The sequence below is a fragment of the Orycteropus afer genome, unplaced genomic scaffold (genome assembly GCF_000298275.1).
Source record: "Orycteropus afer afer isolate SDZICR_OR568_19922 unplaced genomic scaffold, OryAfe1.0 scaffold00128, whole genome shotgun sequence".
Classification (NCBI taxonomy): Eukaryota; Metazoa; Chordata; class Mammalia; order Tubulidentata; family Orycteropodidae; genus Orycteropus; species Orycteropus afer.
This window is the reverse complement of record NW_006921715.1, coordinates 1,433,379-1,455,006: the sequence shown is the minus strand read 5'-3', so window position 1 is coordinate 1,455,006 and position 21,628 is coordinate 1,433,379. Positions and strand designations below refer to the sequence as shown.

Here is a 21,628-nt window from a genome sequence, read left to right as displayed (position 1 = left end):
TGCCCACGCCCGAGCTCTGATTGGACAATGGGCACTCCCGCCCCCGCCTCTCGTGGCCAAGTTCCGTTAGCAGTTCGGTTGCTCCAGAATCCCTTTCGCCCGTGGGCGGGGCTAGGAAGGATGGCCCTTTTGCCAACTCCTCCCCATGCACGCAGCAACTACTGACCCCCGGTGAGGGGTGGGCAGGACACAGGAGGCTGTTACTTTTTGGGGGCGGGGGAGGGGGGGGGGCGGAAAAAGAGCTCTACTTTCTTCTGATTGGCCGACAGACCCTACTCTCACCGCCCCTCCGTCGCTTGTTTCCGTCGCGAGACGCAGCGTGATGACGTAGGCTCCCCGACATTCCATGTCCAAGATGGCCGCAGTCGGCAAGGAGAGACGTCGCTGAGGGGGCTTGCCTGAGGCGAGGGGTGAGTTGACCAATGGACAGTGGGCAGTGCCGCCCACCTCTCCCCGAACTGGAGTTCGGTGTAGGGTATAACCAACTGTCGGCATAAGCTGGCGTAGTCTCTCTTCCTGGATTCCACTTTCCTCCGCTACCTCCGGTGCAGATTGAAGTTAGCGGGCGACACGGGGTGCGTGGCGGGCTTCGAGACAGGGTCTCAGGCGCAGGGACGGAACACAGAATCTAACCGGGCACCGGAACAAAGTAACGTCCCTCACCGCGAGGGTCAGTAGGGTTCAAAGACTTTCTGGCAAACGAAGAGAAGGGGCAGGAGACGGCAAGCACGCAGTCTTCGCCTCAGGCGCCGATTGTTCATTTCTTTCCAGTTGGTACTGGGTGTGTCTTGTCTTGGTCGGGCCTGAGACTCTGGGGCTTGTCCGTTGTCTGGGGAACTCTGGGTTTGGAGGCTGAGAAGCCATGTAACAAGGGGGGACTAGGAAGGAGAGTGAGGCAGATCCGCGGTCAGGTGCGCTCTTGCCGCGGCATGGTCTTTGCCTACGTTCTCTGGGGTGTTTGCTCAGGTTTGGTTTCGTTTGGTTCCGTTTGATACTGGAGGAGTCCTGCTTGAGGAAGTTGGAGAGTAAGTCTGGAGGTTGTCTAAGCGCCCTTAGATATTTCTGCACAAAGATCGCACTTCCTGAATTCGTAGTGCTAGTTAAACGGAGCTTTCGCTATGTCGTGTGGCGTTCGGAAGTGCTTCCGAGAGCAGTTGCCTGAGGATGGCCTTTTAGGGTTGCAGGGCGGAGTCGGTAACGTTTGTATCCCTCTATCTAAGCCGTCCTTTAGAGGTGTCTAACGCAGTGCCCTTTAGTTGTGGGCACCCGTTAAAGGTTTGTACGAATGGCGTTGCGACAATGACAGCCCCTGGAGGAGAGGAATTGTTTTTTCTTCAGCTCTGTACCCCCAGCACGTGAGACAGTGCCTGGCTTATGGGAAGGTCTCGTTGCTGCTGGATGGGTGGGTGGTGGCCGTAGTATTAAAGGTTCTGACGGATGTTTTGCTTAAAAATGTTGGTGTACTTATAGCATGCCTGCTTGTTAACTAACCTTGCCTATAAATGTAATAATTGTCCGGGATTGTCTAATTTTAGGGTTGGTTGATTTTTTATTTTTTCCTTTTATTTGATTTTGATTATATTGTGATGTGTAATTATTCGTTGATTCTTGTATAGATCACATTTAAAGTTTGTTCCATTTTGGAAATGTAATTTGCACCACAAGCAATAAAGAAACATTGTAATTGCTAATTAAATTTCTTGATTTAATTAAGTTTAAAATTTTAAAGTCCTTACATGTTAAATGCCATTTCTAAAATTGAATGTGATTTTTTAGAGGTGAGCATTTTGGCGTGTAAGATGAGCTAGTTGATTTCAGGACATCATGTTTGAGAGCAGTGAGTTTACTGAGTGTCCGGAAAGAAGAAAATGTTTTCTATTTTCTCTACCAGTGGGCTAGGACAAACACAATTAAGAGGAGAGCATAAAAGAATATCTCATTAGGTTATACCAGATTCCTTGCAGATAAGATTGTAAAATTGTTATTCATAGCTCTTGAGGAATCCTAAAAGTGCAGTTAATGACAGAAGGCAGGAGTTTGGCAGATGTCTCAATCTCCACAGAAAGCCATTCAATGCTTTGGGATGCTAGAATGTCTTAGTAATCGGCCTTAAAATCTTGTTGGCAGAGCAAACAGTCTGTGAGTACTTGAGAAGGGAGAGCGGGTTTCCTCAAACCAGCAGAGTTTTGATAAGAAAAATCAGATTACACAAACCATATTTCCTTTTGTGATGCGTTCACTAGACTGATGGTAGGAAGGAGATTACGGGACAGGACTCTATGCGGGTTTCTTAGCACATTGAACATAATCTATAATCGTTCTTCTTATCGGAGCAGGCAGAAGAGCAAATGCACATTGGATGGAGTCTAGTTGCACGGCTGGACAGCTGTTCAAATTACCAGACCTACACTGTTGGATAGTGGGTTGATGTCAGCTTGGAGGGAGGTCTTTAGAGATAGACTTCAGGGCTCTGGTCCTGCCTTACTCTGCTGAACATTTTTTTATTACCAGCTTTAAAAATATAAGAGGCATGCTTCTAAATTAATAAAGTGCACTCAGAATGTGTAGTGAGAGCATGTTAGATGACACTTGGGATTCAAAGAGTTCTTAAAGATTGACATAACAGGCCAAGACTGACAAGATAGAAATTTATCAGACTGGTTAAATTTACAAAAACTCAGTTGTATGTGTTTGGGATAAGGAAGATCTGACTGAACAAAAATGGTTCCAGGATAAATGTTCCACTTGGCAGAAGTAAAGTCATGTCCAGATTGACAAATTGTGGCTCTTAGTGACTAGATGTGTGATTTAGGCAGCTGCTTTATGTCTCCTTGGCTCTTTTTACCCAGTGACAGTTTGTAAAGATGAGAATACATAGCTTGCAGGGATCCTGTGCTCGGTGGTTGTGCTGCTGAATATTGGTAGCCTCCCTCCTCCCACGTACCATGACAATCGTATCAGGAACCTGTTTTCCATTTTGATTGCTGATGTTTAAGAGGGACCTTGAGACCCTGAAAACCATGTTTAAGAAGATGAGGCTGTGTGTTTCTCCTGGAGAAGACAAGAGAATGGAAAATTGTCTTCACATATTTAAGGGCAGTCAATAGATAAATCTCTTTTCTGCAGCTCTCAAGGCTACAGAAGCTGGACCAGTGGTGGGAGTTAGAAGATTGTTAGACGGTCGATTTCACTCATTCATGATTCTAGAAGTGCCATCCACGTACCAGATCAGATGACGAGCGGTATGAATGATCAGTGAACTGCACAGATAAAAATCAATATAATATTAATACAAGAATTAATGTGCGCATCAGTTATAGATTGACACAGTGCTGTAACAATGGGCTCAAACAGCATCGATTGTGAGGATAGTATAGGACCAGGCAGTATTTTGTACAGTTGTGCATTAGGTCACTATGAGTCAAAACTGACTTGACTGCACCTAACAACAACACTACCATAGGCTACTTTGTAAAGTAATAAGGTTGCGTTAATGAAAGTGAAAGGACCCTGGTAGCCCAGTGGTTAAACACTCAGCTGCTAACTGAAAGGTCTCTAGTTTGAGTCCACTAACCACTCCACGGTAGAAAGATCTGCTTCCATGAAGATTACAGCCTTGTTGTTGTTAGGTGCCATTGAGTTGGTTCTGACTTAGAGCTTCCCCGTGCACAGCAGAACAAAACACTGCCCAGTCCTGCGCCATTCTCATGGTCATTGCTAGGCTTGAGCCCATCATTGCAGCTAATGTGTCAGTCCATCTCATTGAGGGTCTTTCTTTTTTTCACTGACCCTCCACCAAGCATGATATCCCTCTCCAGGGACTAATCCCTTCTGATAACATGGCCAAAGTACGAGAGATGAAGTCTGGGTGTTCTCGCTTCCTGTAGAGTTGCCAGGAATGGGAATCAACTTGACAGCAACAGGTCAATGAAAGTAGACAAATGAAGATTAGTATTGTTGTTCTTGGAGGGGATTTCTGTACTGAGTGAGAGAATGGAGGGATGGAGGTTACTATTATTTCCAATTATAAGAATTTATCATTTTAATTGTTGAAAGTGCATTTAATATTCCATTGTGTAAAATAATAGCACTGAAGCACACTCCTGACATATGCTACTGAAATGTCTTGATGTGCTGTGTGTTTATGGAGGCATTTCCATTTTGTAGAGCTCAGAAATCTCTCATTCTTATGGTAATCATGAGCTGCTGATGAAAAAATTTGCAGTTTAGGGTCTTGGGGGAAATAATTTTTAAAGTAATAGGGAGCAGGATTATAGATCTGAGGCAAGAATGCCCCTGGCGAGGTGAACAGTTCAGAGAACTGTTTTCTGTTCTGTGTACGTTTATTTTCATTGCATTTCATGTATTGTTCTTTCTGTCCTAGAGTATAGGCGCCTGCATCCGATTGTTAGCATAGGGTTTGGCCAGTGACAGGTAAAGCAGGCCTGGATGTGGGCTGAGATTGTTTTCCTATTGCATTCCTGCCGGGTTATTCAGAATCCTTTCCCCACTCTCAGCAGATGTCTTACATTGTGCTTGCCCCAGAAAATGGAGGGACTCGTTCATGAGTTACTTCCTCTTGCTTAGAAGATTTTTTTTTTTTTTTTTTTTAATCTTCCTCAAACTTTCCCTTCATCTGTCTCAGAGAAAGAGCTTCCCTTCTAAGGTTAAGCTGCTTACTATGCTTTGTATTAGCCCTTGGTCAGTTGACCCCTCTCGATGACTGGTTCGTCTTCCTCTAGTGACTCCTTTCCTCTGGCTTTAGACAGCCTTCATTTTCCTTTTTGCTGAAAAAACAAGACAGAAAACAACACAAACTTGCCCTTGCTCTTCCACCTGTCACTTTCTTTGAGCCACAATAGCCTGCTGCCCAGGCTGTTCATTCCTGAGCCCCTGGTCATCTTCCATCTGCCCCACTGCACTCCTAGAAATGTTCTTTTATTTGTGTGTGCCCTCCTTTATTGAAATACATAAAATTTACATACTGTACCAATCAGCTATTTAAAGTAGACACAGTTCAATGTTTTTTAGTATTTCACAGAATTACACAAGCATCACCACAGTCAAATTTCAATATCTGTAATAAACAACTGATCACCAATTCTAGTAATCTTTTCTAAATTGCTTATCCTTAACTTTTCTGTAGTACTTGCTCCCATTGACTACTACCTCTGACTTAAAGCTGGCACCTCTGAGTTTCTTATGCGACGAAAGATGCAAGTTTCTACTCCTCTCCTTTATTGACCATCCCTGTCTTCTCTCTCCTTTAGTCTCCCTCCTGTTCCCTTTTCTGTTACACAGTGCTATCTGAACATGCTGCCTCATCATCCTCTCACTTCCATGCTTTACTGTCTTTATTGGCACTTACATATGTGTTTCTCTGTCTCTCTTACTGGAAGGTAAGCTTCTGGGGGGCAGAGGCCTTGTGTCCTGTGTCCCCTGCTATGTCACTGAGGCCTGGCTTATAGTAAACCAAACTTCCTGCCATCGAATGGATTCCAACTCATAGTGAACCATTAGAACAGAGTAGGGTCTCACAGGATTTCCATGGCTGTAAATCTTTATAGAAGCAGACTGCCTCATCTTTCTCCCAAGGAGCAGCTGGTGGGTTCATAGATTATGTTCAGTAAATATTTGAATAAATAAGTACATGGTGAACAGTTAGGTTAACGTACTTTAAAGTAGAGATTCCCAGCTAGTACCGTGAGTGAATTGCAGATAGCATATTATGAGGGAATCTCAAACGGGCTGAATTATTGATTCCCTCATCCAGCCGGCCAGTTGTCTTCTCTTGCACAGTATATGTGAATATGTATTGCTGTGATTGGTGATCAAAAACCAGATACATTTCAAATGTCAACCCATAATAGAGCAAATAGATAAGCCAAAGAACCAAGCCTATTACTGTTGAGTCGCTTCTGACCCAGAATGCATAGATAAGTTGTGGAATATTCACAGAAGGGAATATTAGACAGCAGAGTTTCTCACCTTAGGCACTGTTGACATTTGGGGCAATGGTCCTTTGTTGTGGGGCCTGTCCTATACGTTAAGAAGTCCTGGTAAGGCATTTGATTTCTAACCAGAAGGGTAGAGGTTCAAACGCACCAGCCACGCCTCAGAAGGAAGACTGGGCTATCTACTTCCATAGAGATATCACCTTGGAAACCCACGGAGGGGTTGCTATGAGTCGGGTCCTACTCGATGGCACATAACAGCAGCAACAACAACATGGACTCGTGAGTGGCTTATTTACTGTCTTGCAGTCAATGACAGTCATTTAATACTCAAGGCCCTGAGAATGCCCAGTGGGATCTCATCCTGCTGGCTCCCGTGCCCTTTGGAAAAGTTTCCCACAAATCTGAGCACATCCTAGGCAGGCCCTTGCCCAAAACTGGAATCAAAGATTTTTTCAAAGAGTCTCGGTTCCCTATGGAAGGCAGTGGTGTTGAGAAACTAAGGTTTGGGTAGTAGATATGTTGCTTTTCATAGGAGTGTCGATGCTTCTAGGCGCGGCCAGGTATGAGATTGTCTGCTTCTCCCTGGCCTTGGCACTGGAGAGTATGTCATCAGACTTTTGGATTTTTATGGCTCAGTGATTAAAGTGCTCAGTGGTTCAAACCCATTAGCCACTTTGTGGGAGAAAGATGTGACAGTCCACTTCTGTAAAGATTAGAACCTTGGAAACCCTTTGGGGGTATCTACTCTGTCCTTTAGGGTAGCTATGAGTCGGAATCAACTCAGTGGCAATGGGTTTGGTTTTGATTTGGAAGATAGGTACCTAGGTCTTACTGAAGAATGGAATCTGTACCAGCATGAGGGAGCTGCTTGTCAGTGAAGAAAGCCACAGTGCTTAGTTTCTTATAAATTTTTGTCTAGGTTTAACTCTTTAGACTCAAGAGAGAAGGAGGAAATGTTCCTCCCTTGAAACGACCATGGACTCTGGATCTATTGATAGTGGATCAAGCGCTAATTAGTGTGGAGATGAGCCTGGGGCTCTGAGTCTGCTGACAGTGGTGTTTCTATGGGAAATACTGATCCTAAATCAGGACAAACTGGAGATGGCTCATCATGTGGGGCATCCCTTTTCAACCTTGTCTCTTTTTCTCTTTCTCTTAGGATCAAACATTTTTCCGAGAACCTGTTAGAAAGAACGAGTCTACCTCAATAAATGAAGGAGAATAAAGAAAATTCAAGCCCTTCAGTAACTTCAGCAAACCTGGACCACACAAAACCATGTTGGTACTGGGATAAGAAAGACTTGGCTCACACACCCTCACAGCTAGAAGGACTCGACCCGGCCACTGAGGCCCGGTACCGCCGGGAGGGGGCTCGGTTCATCTTTGACGTGGGCACACGTTTGGGGCTGTATCCTGATTCTCCTTGGAGTCTGTATTAGTCACAGGCTTTTCCCTCTTCCCCTAATTATAGAAACTATAGAGAAAATACCCAGCCATTTCTCTACTTAAACGACTATTACAAAATGTTATTTCTCCTTTGCTCAGCTCCTTGGGTTTATTCATTTTCTGTTTATCACTTAAATGGATAGGCTTAGCTGTGGAGCACCGTGGCCATCCAAGAGGAAAGCTAGCCTCCGTTAAGATCCCTGTTGGCATACTTTCTAAGAATGATGAAGCCACAGCTTGTTCTCAGCATAAGATGTCCACTTGCTGATCCTGGTAACAGAATCCTGACACCCTGAAATTCCCATCTGCCTGCTTAAAGAAACAAACAAACAAACAAAAACCCACTGCCATTGAGTCAATTCCAACTCATAGTGACCCCGTTAGGTTTCCAAGGCACTAAATCTTTAGGGAAGTAGATTGCCCCATCTTTCTTCTGCAGAGTGGCTGGTGGGTTTGAACCACCAACCTTCTAGTAGCGATCAAATGCCTTAGGCATTGCACCACCAGAGCTCCTTATCTACCTGCTTGGCCACTGATATTTACTTAGTTTATCTTGGTTTTGTTGTTGTCTGTCTTTATTGTTTTTCCATATGTAACTAAGAACATAATCTATAAAAGTTCTTGGCTGAAGTCCTTAACTAGAACCACAGACACTATGATACCCTGGCAACTGGAATAATTTATTTTCACCGCTTCTATATGTTTCACTCCTTCAAGCAATTCCCAAGATATGTAAGTGTTTGATTTTATTATAGTTATCACATTTATTATGTCCACACAGTATTATCTAGATTTATAAGCTATACTGTCTTCAAATTTTGGTGGATGGGTTGTTGTCTCTTTGTATCATATTTTCCAGAAAGTATTCTTGTAATGATACATGGTATATATAAAATCAAGTTTAAACTTTTTTTTTTTCCCAGTTAACCATGTTCAAATCCTTTGTTCTTTGTTTTCAATTAAGGCTGATATAGCACATAGTCAATATTGTTTACTTCCTTGTTACCTTTCCCAGTATAAATTGGACCTTGTGGTTGAGACCCAGTCAAGGTGAAGAGATCAGTTTGGTTAGAAATGCTATGTGTCAGACACTCACTCTGCAGTTACTCCTTGAACAAGCAGTTGAAAGCATCTGCTCTCTTGATCTTTGTTGGCACTTTCTGTGGGAGGTTCAGGCAGGGACCCTTGCCTTAGGCTGCTTTCAGTCCATAGTAGGCCATACGATGTGACCCAAGCACATGGTTGAAAGGGAGGCCCTAGGAGAGGTACAGATGTAGGGAATGGCCTGAGGGAGAGGTTAGGTACATCTCAGCGGGATCCAGGAAAGTCCTAGGGAGGAGGTGCCAGCCTTGACCATAGTAGGACCGAGACATGCTGAGATGGGACAGGGCCCCGGGTGAGCAAAGACATGGTGGCTAGGATGCAGGTGCTATGTCAGCAGCCTAGCCAGGAGGCTAGGAAGGGGGAGCTGGAGCCCTGGGTGAAAGAGGAGCTGGGTCAGACCACCATGGGGAAATGTGACCTCAGTAAGTAAAGAGTGAAATGACTGAAAGATACTATGAAGAAGATGCCAGAATTATACGTAAAAGAAAGGTCATCCTGTTTCCCTTTGCTGAGATTTTACCGTGTTTTGTAAGTATGCCTTTCTCACTAGCTTGTGAGGTCCTTAGGGAGAGAGACCACGTCAGAATCAGCTTTGTGTGTGTGGCATGGTGTCTGTCATTAGAGGCCCATGTGGGAGGGACTGGGTGGCAGAGGAAGCTGCAGACAGGGCAGTGGGAGAGCTCGGAGTGGAGGGACTGCACTGGGGTAGTGGTGACTGAGGGCAGGGAAGAAATTGGGGGCCCATGCTTCAGTTGGGCTCCTTCTTTGGCAAAGCTCCCTTTGGGGAGCCATTATCTTTAACTAGAATATAAAGGAAAATTTCTTTCCATGGCTTTTTTTAGTTTTCATCATTTACCTTGTTCACATGACACTTTCTTAAGAAAATAAAATTTAAAATAATTTGGGAAGCTGAATTGTAAGGAGGTGGGGAGGTGTGAATGTTTGTAAGCCCCCCTTCCAGCATTCAGGCTGAGAGAGAGGGAGGTGGGAGAACAAAGACCAGAAGCCCTGGCTTTGTGTCTGGGTGACCTTATATAACAAAATGTCAGGAGCTTTTGTCTCTTTTTTAGGTGACAGGAGCCTGTTGTCTATTTCTGGCTGGGAAAGTAGAAGAAACGCCCAAAAAATGTAAAGATATCATCAAAACAGCTCGTAGTTTATTAAATGATGTTCAGTTTGGTCAATTTGGAGATGATCCAAAGGTAAGAATCATACCTTCTGCCTGTAACCTTGACCCTGGTGGGAGCATTAGCGTACAGCGTCTGGTGTGGGCAACCTTGACCCCGGTGGGAGCGTTAGCGTACAGCGTCTGGTATGGGCAACCTTGACCCCAGTGGGAGCGTTAGCGTACGGCGTCTGGTGTGGGCAACCTTGACCCCGGTGGGAGCGTTGGCATACAGTCTGTCTGGTATGGGCAGTGGTTTTGGCTCCTGTATCTGCCAGTCTGTGGGTCCTAGATGGACCTTCTCTAGAAGGCGTCTTCCTTCATTCTGTAAGAGAGGAGGGGAGACAGTGATGTGCACTAACATAACACTTCCTGATGCGCCAAGCTGTGTTCTGAGAACTTTATGGACGTAGCACATCTCAAGGAGATGAGCAAAATCCTCTGACTGCTGTTAGCTCTCTTAGACCCAGAAGCAGTCCAGCTTCTTGGGTTCAGTGCCAGGGACTTAACACCTCCAGCTAGCTTCTGGATCAGACAGGAATTGTGTTGGCATAGGCTCTGTCTTCCGCATCTCAAGAAGATTGTACATTTGCAGTACTTTCCAGACATCCAGACATTGCCCCTCACCATACCACCCATCCCATGCTTTCCCTCTGCCCCTGCCAGCGCCAGCAGACAGTGCTGCAGTAATTGCACATGTGCATTTAGTATGTTCTGAAAATAACACTTTCAGGGACCAGTGGCAGCGTTTACCCTCATTCTTGTCTAGGACCCCTCTTGTAGACCTGGATGTTGCTGTTGTTCAATGTCTTCTCATTAATTCCACTGCACAGCAACCCGTATGCCAGAGTAGAACTGCCTCGTAGGATTTCTGAGGCTGTATGGGAGCAGATCACCAGAGACTATGGGTTCGAATCCCAATCTTTTGGTCAACACCCAAGTGCTTAACCACTGCACCACCAGGACTCCCCATAGCACCTTTTTTCTTTTTGGGGGGAGGGGTGTATTTTTTTGTTTTTTGTTTTTTAATTTTATTTTGATTTGGGTGAAAATTTACAGAGTAAATTCACTTTTTCATACAGCAGTTCACATATACTTTGTCTCATGTCATTGACCAAAATTTACAATACAACAGCTCCCCTCCCACTTCCTCCCCATAGTTACCTCTTCCCAGTGTCCATCCCTCCATACTCTTCTGCGCCCTGAGCTGTCTCCCTGACATAGCACCTTTTAATGACCTTTCATAGCATTTAGCACAGCTCATAATCAAGTGATCACGTAAATAACTGGCTCCCTTCTCCACTGTAAGATCCATGCAGGCAGAGACCACATCTGTTTTGCTCAGCACCTGGTACTGTGGCTGGGCAGAGTAGGCGTTAAGTGATACTTGTTGAGTAAATGACAAATTAATGTTGTGAGGAAACTCAAAATCACAGTTACAGCCATGCTAACTAAGACAGTGAAGCTCGGCACCATTTAAGGCCTTATTTCTCCTAGCTAGCTTGTGTTGCCTCCCCCCAGAATTATCCTCTCTGCCAAGCAGGATTTAGGAAGTGTCCGTGTGTTGGCGGTGCAGATTTCACAGAGCCCCAGAATCTTTTTGCATGTGTTGTGGTTGTGACTGAGCTAATCCTGTCTAAGTATTGTCACTGTGAGTAACTCTGTCCCTTGCACTGGCTTATAAAGCCATTTGTTTCCATTTACCTGTTTATATTACTCATTGTGAAGCTATTAAGAGTTCACACTAACAACAATCAAAAAGTCAGCTCTATAAAAATACCTTTCCATGCCATGGGGTGTATGTTTATAGAACAGTGAAACTGCACTTGGTGTGAACAGTTCAAGTGTGGAAGTAAGTGGTACTGCGGTCATATCTCCTTGTGTGGTTAATGAGACATAGCTGGAAAAGACCTGGGACACTGCAGGGCCAGGGTGACAACTGGCACATGCTGTCTCTGGGTACTTGGGCGACAACCCCCTTTACTTCCAGCCCTTACACCGCTGTATGGCATTGGGAAGCCAGGACCCAAGCTGGACACAGTGGTGTGGGAAACTTGAAAAGGGGAATGGTTAAAATAACCCTTAAAGCAGGGCCCTGCCCCCTTCCTCTCTATCACGTGCAGGAAGGGACCCTGGATTGGGGATTGGTGACAGTGTTGTGGAAGATGTGTGAGGCCCTGTTCCTTGGCAGAGACGAGAACAGTACTGTGGGGAGGCAACACATGTCAAAATGGTGGCTGCTGCACTGCTTTTGCCTTCATTAAATTTGCCTTAGCTGATTTTTTTAGAATTCCCCACCATAGTGGTGTGTCGTACAGTTAATGATAGTTCCAGGCACTGGTCATGGCAAAACAGACGTAGCTTTGCTCTCCTGAACCCTACAATTTGGGGGGGCAGGGGTGTAGATTGTGATCAAACTATCACATAAACCATTACCTGAATATAGGCTGTGACACCTTTGCTTAAGGCCAGTTTAAAGGTGCGGGGAGGGCATTCAGTGTGGGGCCCAGGCAGGTTCTCTGGGCAGTGCTGTTGGTGCAGAGTCCTTTAATCCCCCCTTAACAGGGCATTTGAAACCCAGAGAGTGGGCAGGCCATGCACCCTGATAATGTTCCAGGGGTGGCGTGCTGTCCAGAAACCAGTCGGCACACCTGGTAAAAGCCTGTTTCTAAATTTAGAAGAAAAGTTGAAGCTGCTGGGAAGCAGGTGGTGGCACAAACAGGCCAAATAAATAAATAAAATACAGTTTTAGCAGGCTTTAATTTTGTGTGGAAGTTTCCAAGACTTTAAAACATTTTCATAAGGAAACGCTTGGGATACTAGCGTAGAACAAACAGCCTGAGTCTCACCGGCACTTGGAATGCTGAATCATCATCAGATCCTCTTCATTCTGTGGGTGATGTCGTACTTGACAGTGAAAGCCCGTCACCTCTGTGTGTGCTCTTCTCAGAGTTGATGGGCTGATGCAGCTGTCAGCAATGGCACTCCACAGAGCCCTTTCCTCTCTGCCGCCAGGCAAGTGCTTCTCCTTCATTGACATTCTGCTTGTGTTTGAGGTGTTCTGAGTGCTGGGTGCATTCAGCTTATACAGGGAAGTACCTGCTTGTGGACAGCACAGAGTTAGCAGGTGTAACAAAAGAGGAGTCTCTGCTTCCAGCAACAACAGGAAAGTGAACCGTCCAGGAACGAACCTTACAAGAAATTTGCAGAAACCATGTAGAAAACACAAAACCAAAAAATTCTAAAGCCACTAAAGGACCCAAGAGAAGATCTTCATGAGGAAGTATTGGGAGACTCAGTGCAGTTAAAAATGTCTGTTTTCTCCAGACTGTCCCATGAATTCAGTGAGTCCCCAAGCAGATCAATAGCTTTTATTTTTTTTAGAATGGTACTAAGTAAAATGATAAAGATTCAGGTAGAGAAGAAAACAGGCAAAAAGAAGAGATTTTTTGAAAAAAGAGGAATAATGGAACAACTACTGTTGTGTATTACATCCCCTTGATCTGGTACAAAGGGATCGGTGAAAAGAAGCGAGCTTTGTGTGTGGCATGGTGGTGCCCACACGGGAGCACACAGATGGGTCAGTGTGTGATGGAGGTAGCCTTTCTAATAAAAGAGCAAATGATGCTGTCTTCCTGCCAATGAGGGTGAGGAACTGGGGAAACAGTCACTAAAACAGTCTTTGAGGGGAGAAGCAGCAGGCAGGAAAGCTCACTTTGCCCTGCTCAGTGAGACCTGTGGTTGTGAGTCTTGGCCCCACCTTGTTCCTTCATTTTCAGGAGGAGGTGATGGTCCTGGAGAGGATCTTACTGCAGACCATAAAGTTTGACTTGCAGGTGGAGCACCCGTACCAATTTCTGCTGAAATATGCAAAACAACTCAAAGGTAAGGGGAAGAAAAGGTACTGAAAGAACTTTCTCCTTCTGGAATCAAGTCTTTATGATCTGATGGCTCTCCGATGATGCTTCTCATGAGAGGAAGCAGAGGGGTATGTTACACCCCCTCACAGAATGGCTCACCCAGACATCTCTGCCATCACGCTGCTGCCTTTTGTGCCTGAGCAGAGTCTTTCATCCAGTTACCAAGTGACTGGAGTCAGGAAAATGAGTCAGCGTTTTGTGACCAGCCTCATAAAGTTAGCTTCGGAGCCGGGCTTCTTGGCAGTGGAGGCTCAGCCTGGGTCACATGCAGAAAAAGGATGGTAGTAGGCACGGTCCTCATGCGCGAGGCTGCCATGCCAGAGCATGTTGCTGTGTGTGGGGAGACAGGGCACAGCCCCCGGGAGGCTCGGAATGAGTGCTTTGTGTGAATTCTCTCTGTTTTTATGTTGCTATTAATTTACCTTTCGTCTCATTCCTAGGTGATAAAAACAAAATTCAAAAGTTGGTTCAAATGGCGTGGACGTTTGTAAACGACAGGTACATGTGTTCAAACCTTGGTGTAATTGTACTATGTTAAAGTAGGCGGGGACTTTATGCATTATCCAAGCCAAACCCCTCATGCTGTGTCAGGAAACTGACCAGCCTCAGCTCAGAGATCTAGTTAGCAGCTGAGCTGGGGCTGTCATCTGGGTTGTTCACCTCCCAGCAGAGGGTTTCCTTCTGCTCTGACACACTGTGGCGGTGTGAGAGACTAAAATCATATCACCAGCGTGAAACCTAAGTCCAAACAAGACGCTGGGGAATTCTGCCAGCTGAGTACTTAGAGCCCAGCTGCTCCTGTGAAACAGACCTCCTCATGCTGGCTTTAGAGCGCCACTGTCCTGAGAGCCCAGAGGTCTGGTGAGTGGCCAGCGTAGGGACAGAAAGCCTGTGGGCAGAGTTGCAGTCCTGCCAAGCCCATGGCCCCAGCAGTCTCTGACTGGATGTATGTAACTGTGACTTCCCTTAGGATTTCACCTAAAGAAAGAGTTCAGTGACTGGGGTTTCAGCAGTTTGTGAATGTGCTAGTATTCTGCTCACTTGTTAGGGAGCAGACAAATTAGTAACTTACTTTGGTCTCTTTAGGGAACCAAAGATTTTTTTTAATTTTTAATGTATATTACTTTATTTGATCACGTTTGGAGAAGACTTAGGAAATAAAGTGTAGCTGTAGGATCCAGCACCTGGGACTAGGTTAACCTGTTTGATCTTGACGGCCCCGTCACCTTTCTTTCTTGGTTGGCAGTCTCTGCACCACCCTTTCACTGCAGTGGGAGCCAGAGATCATAGCGGTGGCCGTGATGTACCTGGCAGGACGTTTGTGCAAATTTGAAATACAGGAATGGACCTCTAAACCCATGTACAGGAGATGGTGGGAGCAGTTTGTTCAAGACGTCCCTGTTGACGTTTTGGAAGGTACTGGGCACACTGGGCTTTGTGGGAGGGTGTTCCTTGCAGAAACATTCTTCCTTGAAACCCGAGTCCCAAGAGCAGTCTTTCCCAAGAGGGTGGCTGTGAGCTATTTTTTCATCAGCAGCTTTAGTGAGATTTTCTGAACTTCCACTTTGCCCAAATACACAGTTTGGTGAATTGAAATTCACATCAGTAGTTGAGCACTGCAGAAATTGGGCACGTTGCAGGTGTAACATCAGCTTATCAGTCCTTGTCGGGGCATCTTGGCAGGAAAGGGAATGGTCTAGGTATTTCCCAGGTGACGTGTTACTTCAGACGTCCTTGTCGCCCGTCCTGCAGACATCTGCCACCAGATCCTGGACCTTTACTCACAAGGGAAGCAGCAGATGCCCCACCACACCCCCCACCAGCTGCAGCAGCCCCCATCACTGCAGCCCCCACCACAAGTGCCCCCAGTGCCACCGCCACAGCCACCTCAAGGCGCCGACCCACCCCAGGCCCAGCAGAAGGACGGCCAGCCGCCCACCCCGCAGCAGCAGCAGGCACAACCACCAAAAAAACCATCCCCGCAGCCAAGTCCACCCAGACAGGCCAAGCGAGCCGTGGTGAGTGCACTGGGGCTGGGGACCGTAAGCTCTGGGTGCAGAGCCACGCCTGGGTGCTGTCCCACAGGACACCACGTGCCGGTGGATGCCCACCTAGCCCAATGATCTGACTGTGTGTCGGGGGAGGGAGTGTCTGAGAGCAAGTGTGCCCTGAGGAGCAAGGTGGAGGCTCTGACAGCTGTCCCTTCAGGTCTCTGGCTCTACCATGCGTGCTGGTGGAGTTAGGTCTCAGAGTGACATGGTATCTGTGAAAGTTTCTAGTAGTGGAAACATACCACTGCCGGGGGGCCTATCTCTTGGAGCACAGCACCCTTAGGAAGCCTCTGCTGGGGATGCCCACCTGTCAGGGCACAGCCCCCAGGGAAGCCCCTGCCAGGGGGACCCAACTATTGAAGCGCAGCCCCCTAGGGGAGCTCCTGCAGGGGCGCCCACCTGTCAGGGCACAGCCCCTTAGGGTAGCCATGTGGAACACACCCGACAGCCAGCACCACGGACCAGAGTTCAGGAAGGTGCCTGAGAGGCCCTGGAGGCAGTGTTGCACAGCCGCACTATGGAGAGAAGCTGATGATCCTGTCTGATGCCAAAGCAGAAACGATCCGTTAGGTGCCATGGTTTGCCCGGCAAGCTCAGGCCAAGAGTCATCTTTGTCGTGACCAAGTCTCTGTCATGATTCTGGGAGCACCTGGGTAGTCCGTTTGTCCTGACTTAGCTCTTGCTAACAGGCCCTACTTTCTTTCCTAACAGGTGGTTTCTCCCAAAGAAGAGAACAAAACAGCAGGTAAGGCCTGCCCCAGAGTCTGTGGTTTCCATGTCTTTGGAGTCAAACACAAGATTCATTGGTTCCCTTCGTAAATGTTGTTTCCTTTGCGTGGTCCTCAGACTTCAGCCTGGAGCCCACCAATGACTTTCTCTGTCGGCCAGCAAACATGGCTTGTCGTCCCTCTTTATGCCCTGAGTGTGTGTTTAGACAGAGCTCTGACAGAAGGTGTGGATTCCAAAGACAGCAGGGTCAGTCAGGATGTGCTGGGTGACGCGGGTTATAATTGTAGGAGAGCTGTTGCACTGACACTGCTCTTCAGGTCTCAGTGTGGCCCATCGCAGCAGGCCTGTGTTTGGAATAAGGAGACCCGAGGAAGAGGCGAGTGAACACCGGTGCTGCACAGGCCAGACTGAAGGGGTTTCAGGGAGCCAAAGCCAAAACATAGGGGGGAATGGACAAAAAGATGGAATTCCTTCTCAGCCTGATTCAGTGGAAGACTCTGGATTCACACGGCATTTTTGGTGACTCAGCACTGTCATTGTGGATGCGGCTGCTCGCCTCGCGAGAGCTGGGCGTGGGGGGGCGGGCGTAGGCACGCACACATGGGGCTAGTCCCTCCACCCTGAGCGGCCCCAACTGCTGTGTCTGTCGCATTCTTCCTCATCAGCATGCCTGCCTCCAGCCCCCTCCTGACCCTGGTGAATAGCTGCTCTGACATGCTGGCAGCTGGAGAGAAACATTAGTGAGAGACAGGAATCTCACAAAGTGTCTGAGTACAAGTGAACATGGAGCTTCCTCTGTGAAGTCTTGGAGGATAACATGACATTGGCCTCTGGGGGCCTGTCCCCTCAGTTGTTCAGAGTCTCATGGAGCACAGTTACGGAGCAGAGTGTCCTCACAGGTCCATCGTGGAACTGGATGCTTCCTAAAGATGGGCGGGGGTCACAATGGGCAGAGGGTGGGGCAACTCGGGAAGGCAGAGCTGTCCCCTGAACTGTATGCCCTAGTGAGGACACCAGATAAGTGACACTTGGCAACTGAGCTGTTACCCTGCTGTTCTCACAGCAGTGGAAGACCTGGTCCACGGTAGCTGGCAAGACAATTGGGAGAGACATGGAAAATGGTCTCGCTGTGACGCACCGGCGAGGTCCTGGTGGGGTGGTGTTTGGATCACACTCGTCCATAATGGGTCAGCTTCACCTTCTGTGTGTTCCCCTCAGACTTTGTCACATTTGTTCTTTTTCAAAAAAAAAGAAAAATTACCTGACCAGTAATGTCTCCTTCCCGCATGTTTATCCACATGAGGAGCTGTGAGTGTGTCTTAATTCTCTTTTTCTTTTTAGAACCACCACCACCTAAAATACCCAAACTCGAGACTACCCACCCACCACTGCCTCCAGCCCACCCACCTCCAGGTAGGTCTTCAGAGCATGGCCTCCCCGTGATGCCCGGCTCTGTGTGCCTGAGGGCAGACTGGGGGCGGTCTGGGGCTGCACTCAACGGAGGGGCCACGGCAGCCAGAAAAAGACACTGAGGACCAAGGACCTTTCAGGCTTGAATTTTACAAATGAGATCATTCGCATGTTCTGAGTGCCATGGACGGTCAGTGTTCCCTGATTCCAACTCACAGCGCCCCTAGAGGACGGAGTAGGACTGCCCCATCATCTTTCTCCCACAGAGCGGTTAGTAGGTTTGAACTGCCAACCTTTTGGTTAGCAGCCGAATGCATTAACCACTGCACCGTCAGAGCTTTCCCCTGAACTGACTGGGATAAGTGAATTGAGAACCCGTTTTTGGAAAGCAAAACCTTGCCTGTCAACGAGCATATTTCAAAAGCCAAGTGGGACTGCTTCCTGTCAGCGGGGCATCCTGTCAGTCTGTGTGGCAGTTGTTCAGAGTCTCGTGGAGCACAGTTACAGAGCGGAGTGTCCTCACAGGTCCATCGTGAAACTGGGTGCTTCCTAAAGACGAGGGTGGGTTCACAGTGGGCAGAGCGCTGTTTCAGAGGGTGGGGCACTCGGGAAGGCAGGCATTGCTTGTCTCCTGAGGGCTTCGGCTGGGCTTGAGACTTCTCTGTACCCACTGGTGGCACCTCGGCCCACGTGCAGCCCCTGTTGCTGGTCGGCTCGTAGCGTGCCTGTGAGAAGTCCTTTGTCCCTGTCAGGATGCTTTAGAAGCTTTGCAGGGACAAAAGCATCATTCTCCACTTGAGGCCAAATCTCCCAACCCCTAATTTGGTATGAGCCTTACCGGAAAAGTGGGCATAAGTCACTCAGCATTTGTGAAGCATCTCCTCTGTCTCTGGCCTGGTGAGGACTCAGAGCTCAGGTGCAGGAGAGGTGCTGTGCATGGGCTCAGACGCATGGGCTCAGGCACACAGGGAGAGGCGGCACCATGGACAGTCAGGGCCTGCTGTGCCCACGGTCAGTTACCGAGGGACCAGAGCAGTTGGGGTCCACCGTGCACACGGTCAGCTGCGCAGGAAGAGGCAGCACCGTGGGCGGGCACAGTCCATGGTAGCAGAGCAGTCAGGGCCTGCTGTGCCCACGGTCAGTTACCGTGGGACCAGAGCAGTTGGCGTCCACTGTGCACACGGTCAGGTGCGCAGGGAGAGGTAGCGCTGTGGGCGGGCACAGTCCATGGTAGCAGAGCAGTCAGGGCCTGCTGTGCCCACGGTCAGTTACTGTGGGACCAGAGCAGTTGGCGTCCACTGTGCACACGGTCAGGTGCGCAGGGAGAGGTAGCGCTGTGGGCGGGCACAGTCCGTGGTAGCAGAGCAGTCAGGGCCTGCTCTGTGTGCACTCGGACACATGGGGAGAGCCTCTCCCAGGAAGTAGAGATGACACCCCTTGTGGCATTGGGCGAGCCCTCCTTAGCAGCTCCCCTGGCCCAGTTATTCCCTGGGCTGGTGGCTGGGTGTGAATAGTGTGTTGGGGAGAGAGAGGCTGGAGAGGACTGGGGGCAGGTTGAGGGCAGGGCCTGCCATGGAGCCACGGGTTCACAGGGAAGGGTCTTGGTGAGCATGTCTGGAAGTATATTACAAAAGGGGAGACCAGGAAAGGACTAGAGGAGCAGGGTCCGGGGGGCGGGGGTGTGCTGTTCGAATAGGAAAAGTGGCGGCGGACTGCCATCTCGGTGACGCCCAGCGAGTTGGGGGAGGGGCGTTTGGGTAGGTGTTTGCAGCAGCGCATGTCGGAGCAAGTGTGAAAACATGTGGAGGTGCTCACGAGAAACCGTTTTCTGTTCACGCCCAGTCACTAAAGATGGTGAGAAAGCACCAGAGACCGGAGAGGGCGCAGAGCCTCGTGTCGAGGAAGCGGGTTGCTGAGAGATGGGTGTGCGTGCGGGTAGCCCTGGAGGACATGAGGACGGCCGGTGCCCTCCTGCACTGACCTTGAGTGCAGTGTCCCTAGTCAGCCACTAGAATGGGGGCCTGGCCCTGAGCAGGTTCTCTGCAAGTGTGTGTGACCTCCTGCCTCGAAGATGGGGTGCTGGCCTGCACAGCAGGCCCAGGGACAGGTCTGTGGCCGGAGGGAGCCAGAGCGGCATGGGGTCCACAGCTGGTCCTTGCCACAGCCATGTGACCCCAGGCGGGTTGCCGCTCTGTGCCTCAGGTCTCATCTGCAGTCAGGACAGGTGCCAGCCCTGCCTGCCAAGAGGCACTCCAGGGACCTTGGATGGGGCTGTGGCTTAAGGCCTGGAGCCATTCTCCATGCTGCTCTCCAGAGACCAGAAATGGTTTGTTCGTGGCTCTGCTGCCTGGAAAAACACCTGTTCTAAGCACTGGCTCCCCAGTGGGGTGTGGGTGCAGTCTCAGGGTCCCCATTGGAAGCACCGGCTCCCTGGTGGGGAGTGGGTGTCATTTTGGGGTCTGGCCATGACTGAGGAGGTCTTGAGCACAGACTTTTGTTAGATGAGCTTCCAACACAGGGGGCCTGGGCCTCAGGGCCCTGCAGTGGAGGCTGAGCACAGGGGTTTCAGAGAGCAGCGTCCAGGGATGCTGGGGCCAGGCACTGCCTCCCCACCCACACACACTCATCCTTTGAGGAAACTGCATTCTGAGAGGAAGTTGCAGCGTTTAATCTCTCTCACTTTCTATGAAACGGAAGCAGAATTGTGACCGTGTGGGGTCCACTGGGGCTGTTCCAGCCTGCACATTACCTTCTTGGGTACCCCTCATTCACATGGCTGACTCAGGCCTTCTGCTCGAGGCTGGGCTGTATCCGCCATGCACCATGGCCCTCAGTGCCCAGTCCACAGGGCAGAGACACTCCAATGGATGGACAGACAGATGGAGGGGGCACTCACGACCCTGTGTTGAGTTCTGCAAAGCCAGCTGGTGGCAGGTGTGGTTGGGGAAGATGGAAGGTCCATAGGACAGGCCAGGGGTGAGTTGTGATGGCTGGGACCAAGGCCTGATCCCTGTTACCATGGTAGCGCTGCTTGCCATCCCTCTGGGAGGATGGCCTGGGGAACGGCCATGGGAAGGTGGTGAAAGCCACTGTGCTCGAACTCCTGGCCGGGCCCCCACATCAGTGGCGGACAGCCCTTGGCCTGCGTGGCTCTGAAAACAGAGCAGATGCTTTTCCGGGCCAGACAGACTGACTGCTGGGTGGTTTCTCTCCTCTGCAGACCGGAAGCCTCCCCTCGCAGCTGCCTTGGGTGAGGCTGAGCCGCCGGGCCCTGTGGATACCAGTGACCTCCCCAAAGTCCAGATTCCCCCGCCGGCCCACCCGGCACCCGTGCACCAGCCGCCACCGCTCCCACACCGGCCCCCACCGCCACCTCCCTCCAGCTACATGACCGGCATGTCCACCACCAGCTCCTACATGTCGGGCGAGGGGTATCAGAGCCTGCAGTCCATCATGAAGACAGAGGGTCCCGCCTACAGCGCTCTGCCCCCTGCCTATGGCCCGCCCGCCCACCTGCCCTACCACCCCCACGTCTACCCCCCCAACCCCCCCCCGCCCCCAGTGCCCCCACCCCCCACCTCCTTTCCTCCACCCACTATCCCTCCCCCCACACCTGGCTACCCCCCTCCTCCACCCACCTACAACCCCAGCTTCCCACCCCCTCCCCCACGCCTGCCCCCCACCCATGCTGTCCCACCTCACCCTCCTCCAGGTTTGGGCCTGCCCCCTGCCAGCTACCCGCCCCCAGCTGTCCCCCCAGGGGGACAGCCCCCAGTGCCCCCCCCAATTCCCCCACCTGGCATGCCCCCCGTTGGGGGCCTCGGGCGGGCAGCCTGGATGAGATAA

General features: G+C 49.4%; 2 protein-coding genes across 2 annotated transcripts in view; one reads left to right on the top strand and one right to left on the bottom strand.

Moving 5' to 3' along the window:
• SETD3 (SET domain containing 3, actin histidine methyltransferase) overlaps nt 1-495 on the bottom strand; it is a 115,522-nt gene extending 115,027 nt beyond the window's left edge. The window contains exon 1 of the mRNA XM_007944609.2: nt 283-495. Within this exon, the coding sequence (XP_007942800.2) occupies nt 283-495 (213 nt within the window). The remainder of the gene's footprint in view (nt 1-282) is intronic.
• A 6,673-nt stretch (nt 496-7,168) lies between these two features.
• CCNK (cyclin K) lies at nt 7,169-21,628 on the top strand. The gene is made up of 10 exons (XM_007944564.2): nt 7,169-7,365; nt 8,054-8,135; nt 9,578-9,709; nt 13,452-13,557; nt 14,033-14,090; nt 14,839-15,008; nt 15,345-15,610; nt 16,355-16,388; nt 17,714-17,785; nt 21,003-21,628. The coding sequence occupies exons 1-10, from the start codon at nt 7,169-7,171 to the stop codon at nt 21,626-21,628; spliced, it is 1,743 nt and encodes a 580-aa protein (XP_007942755.1).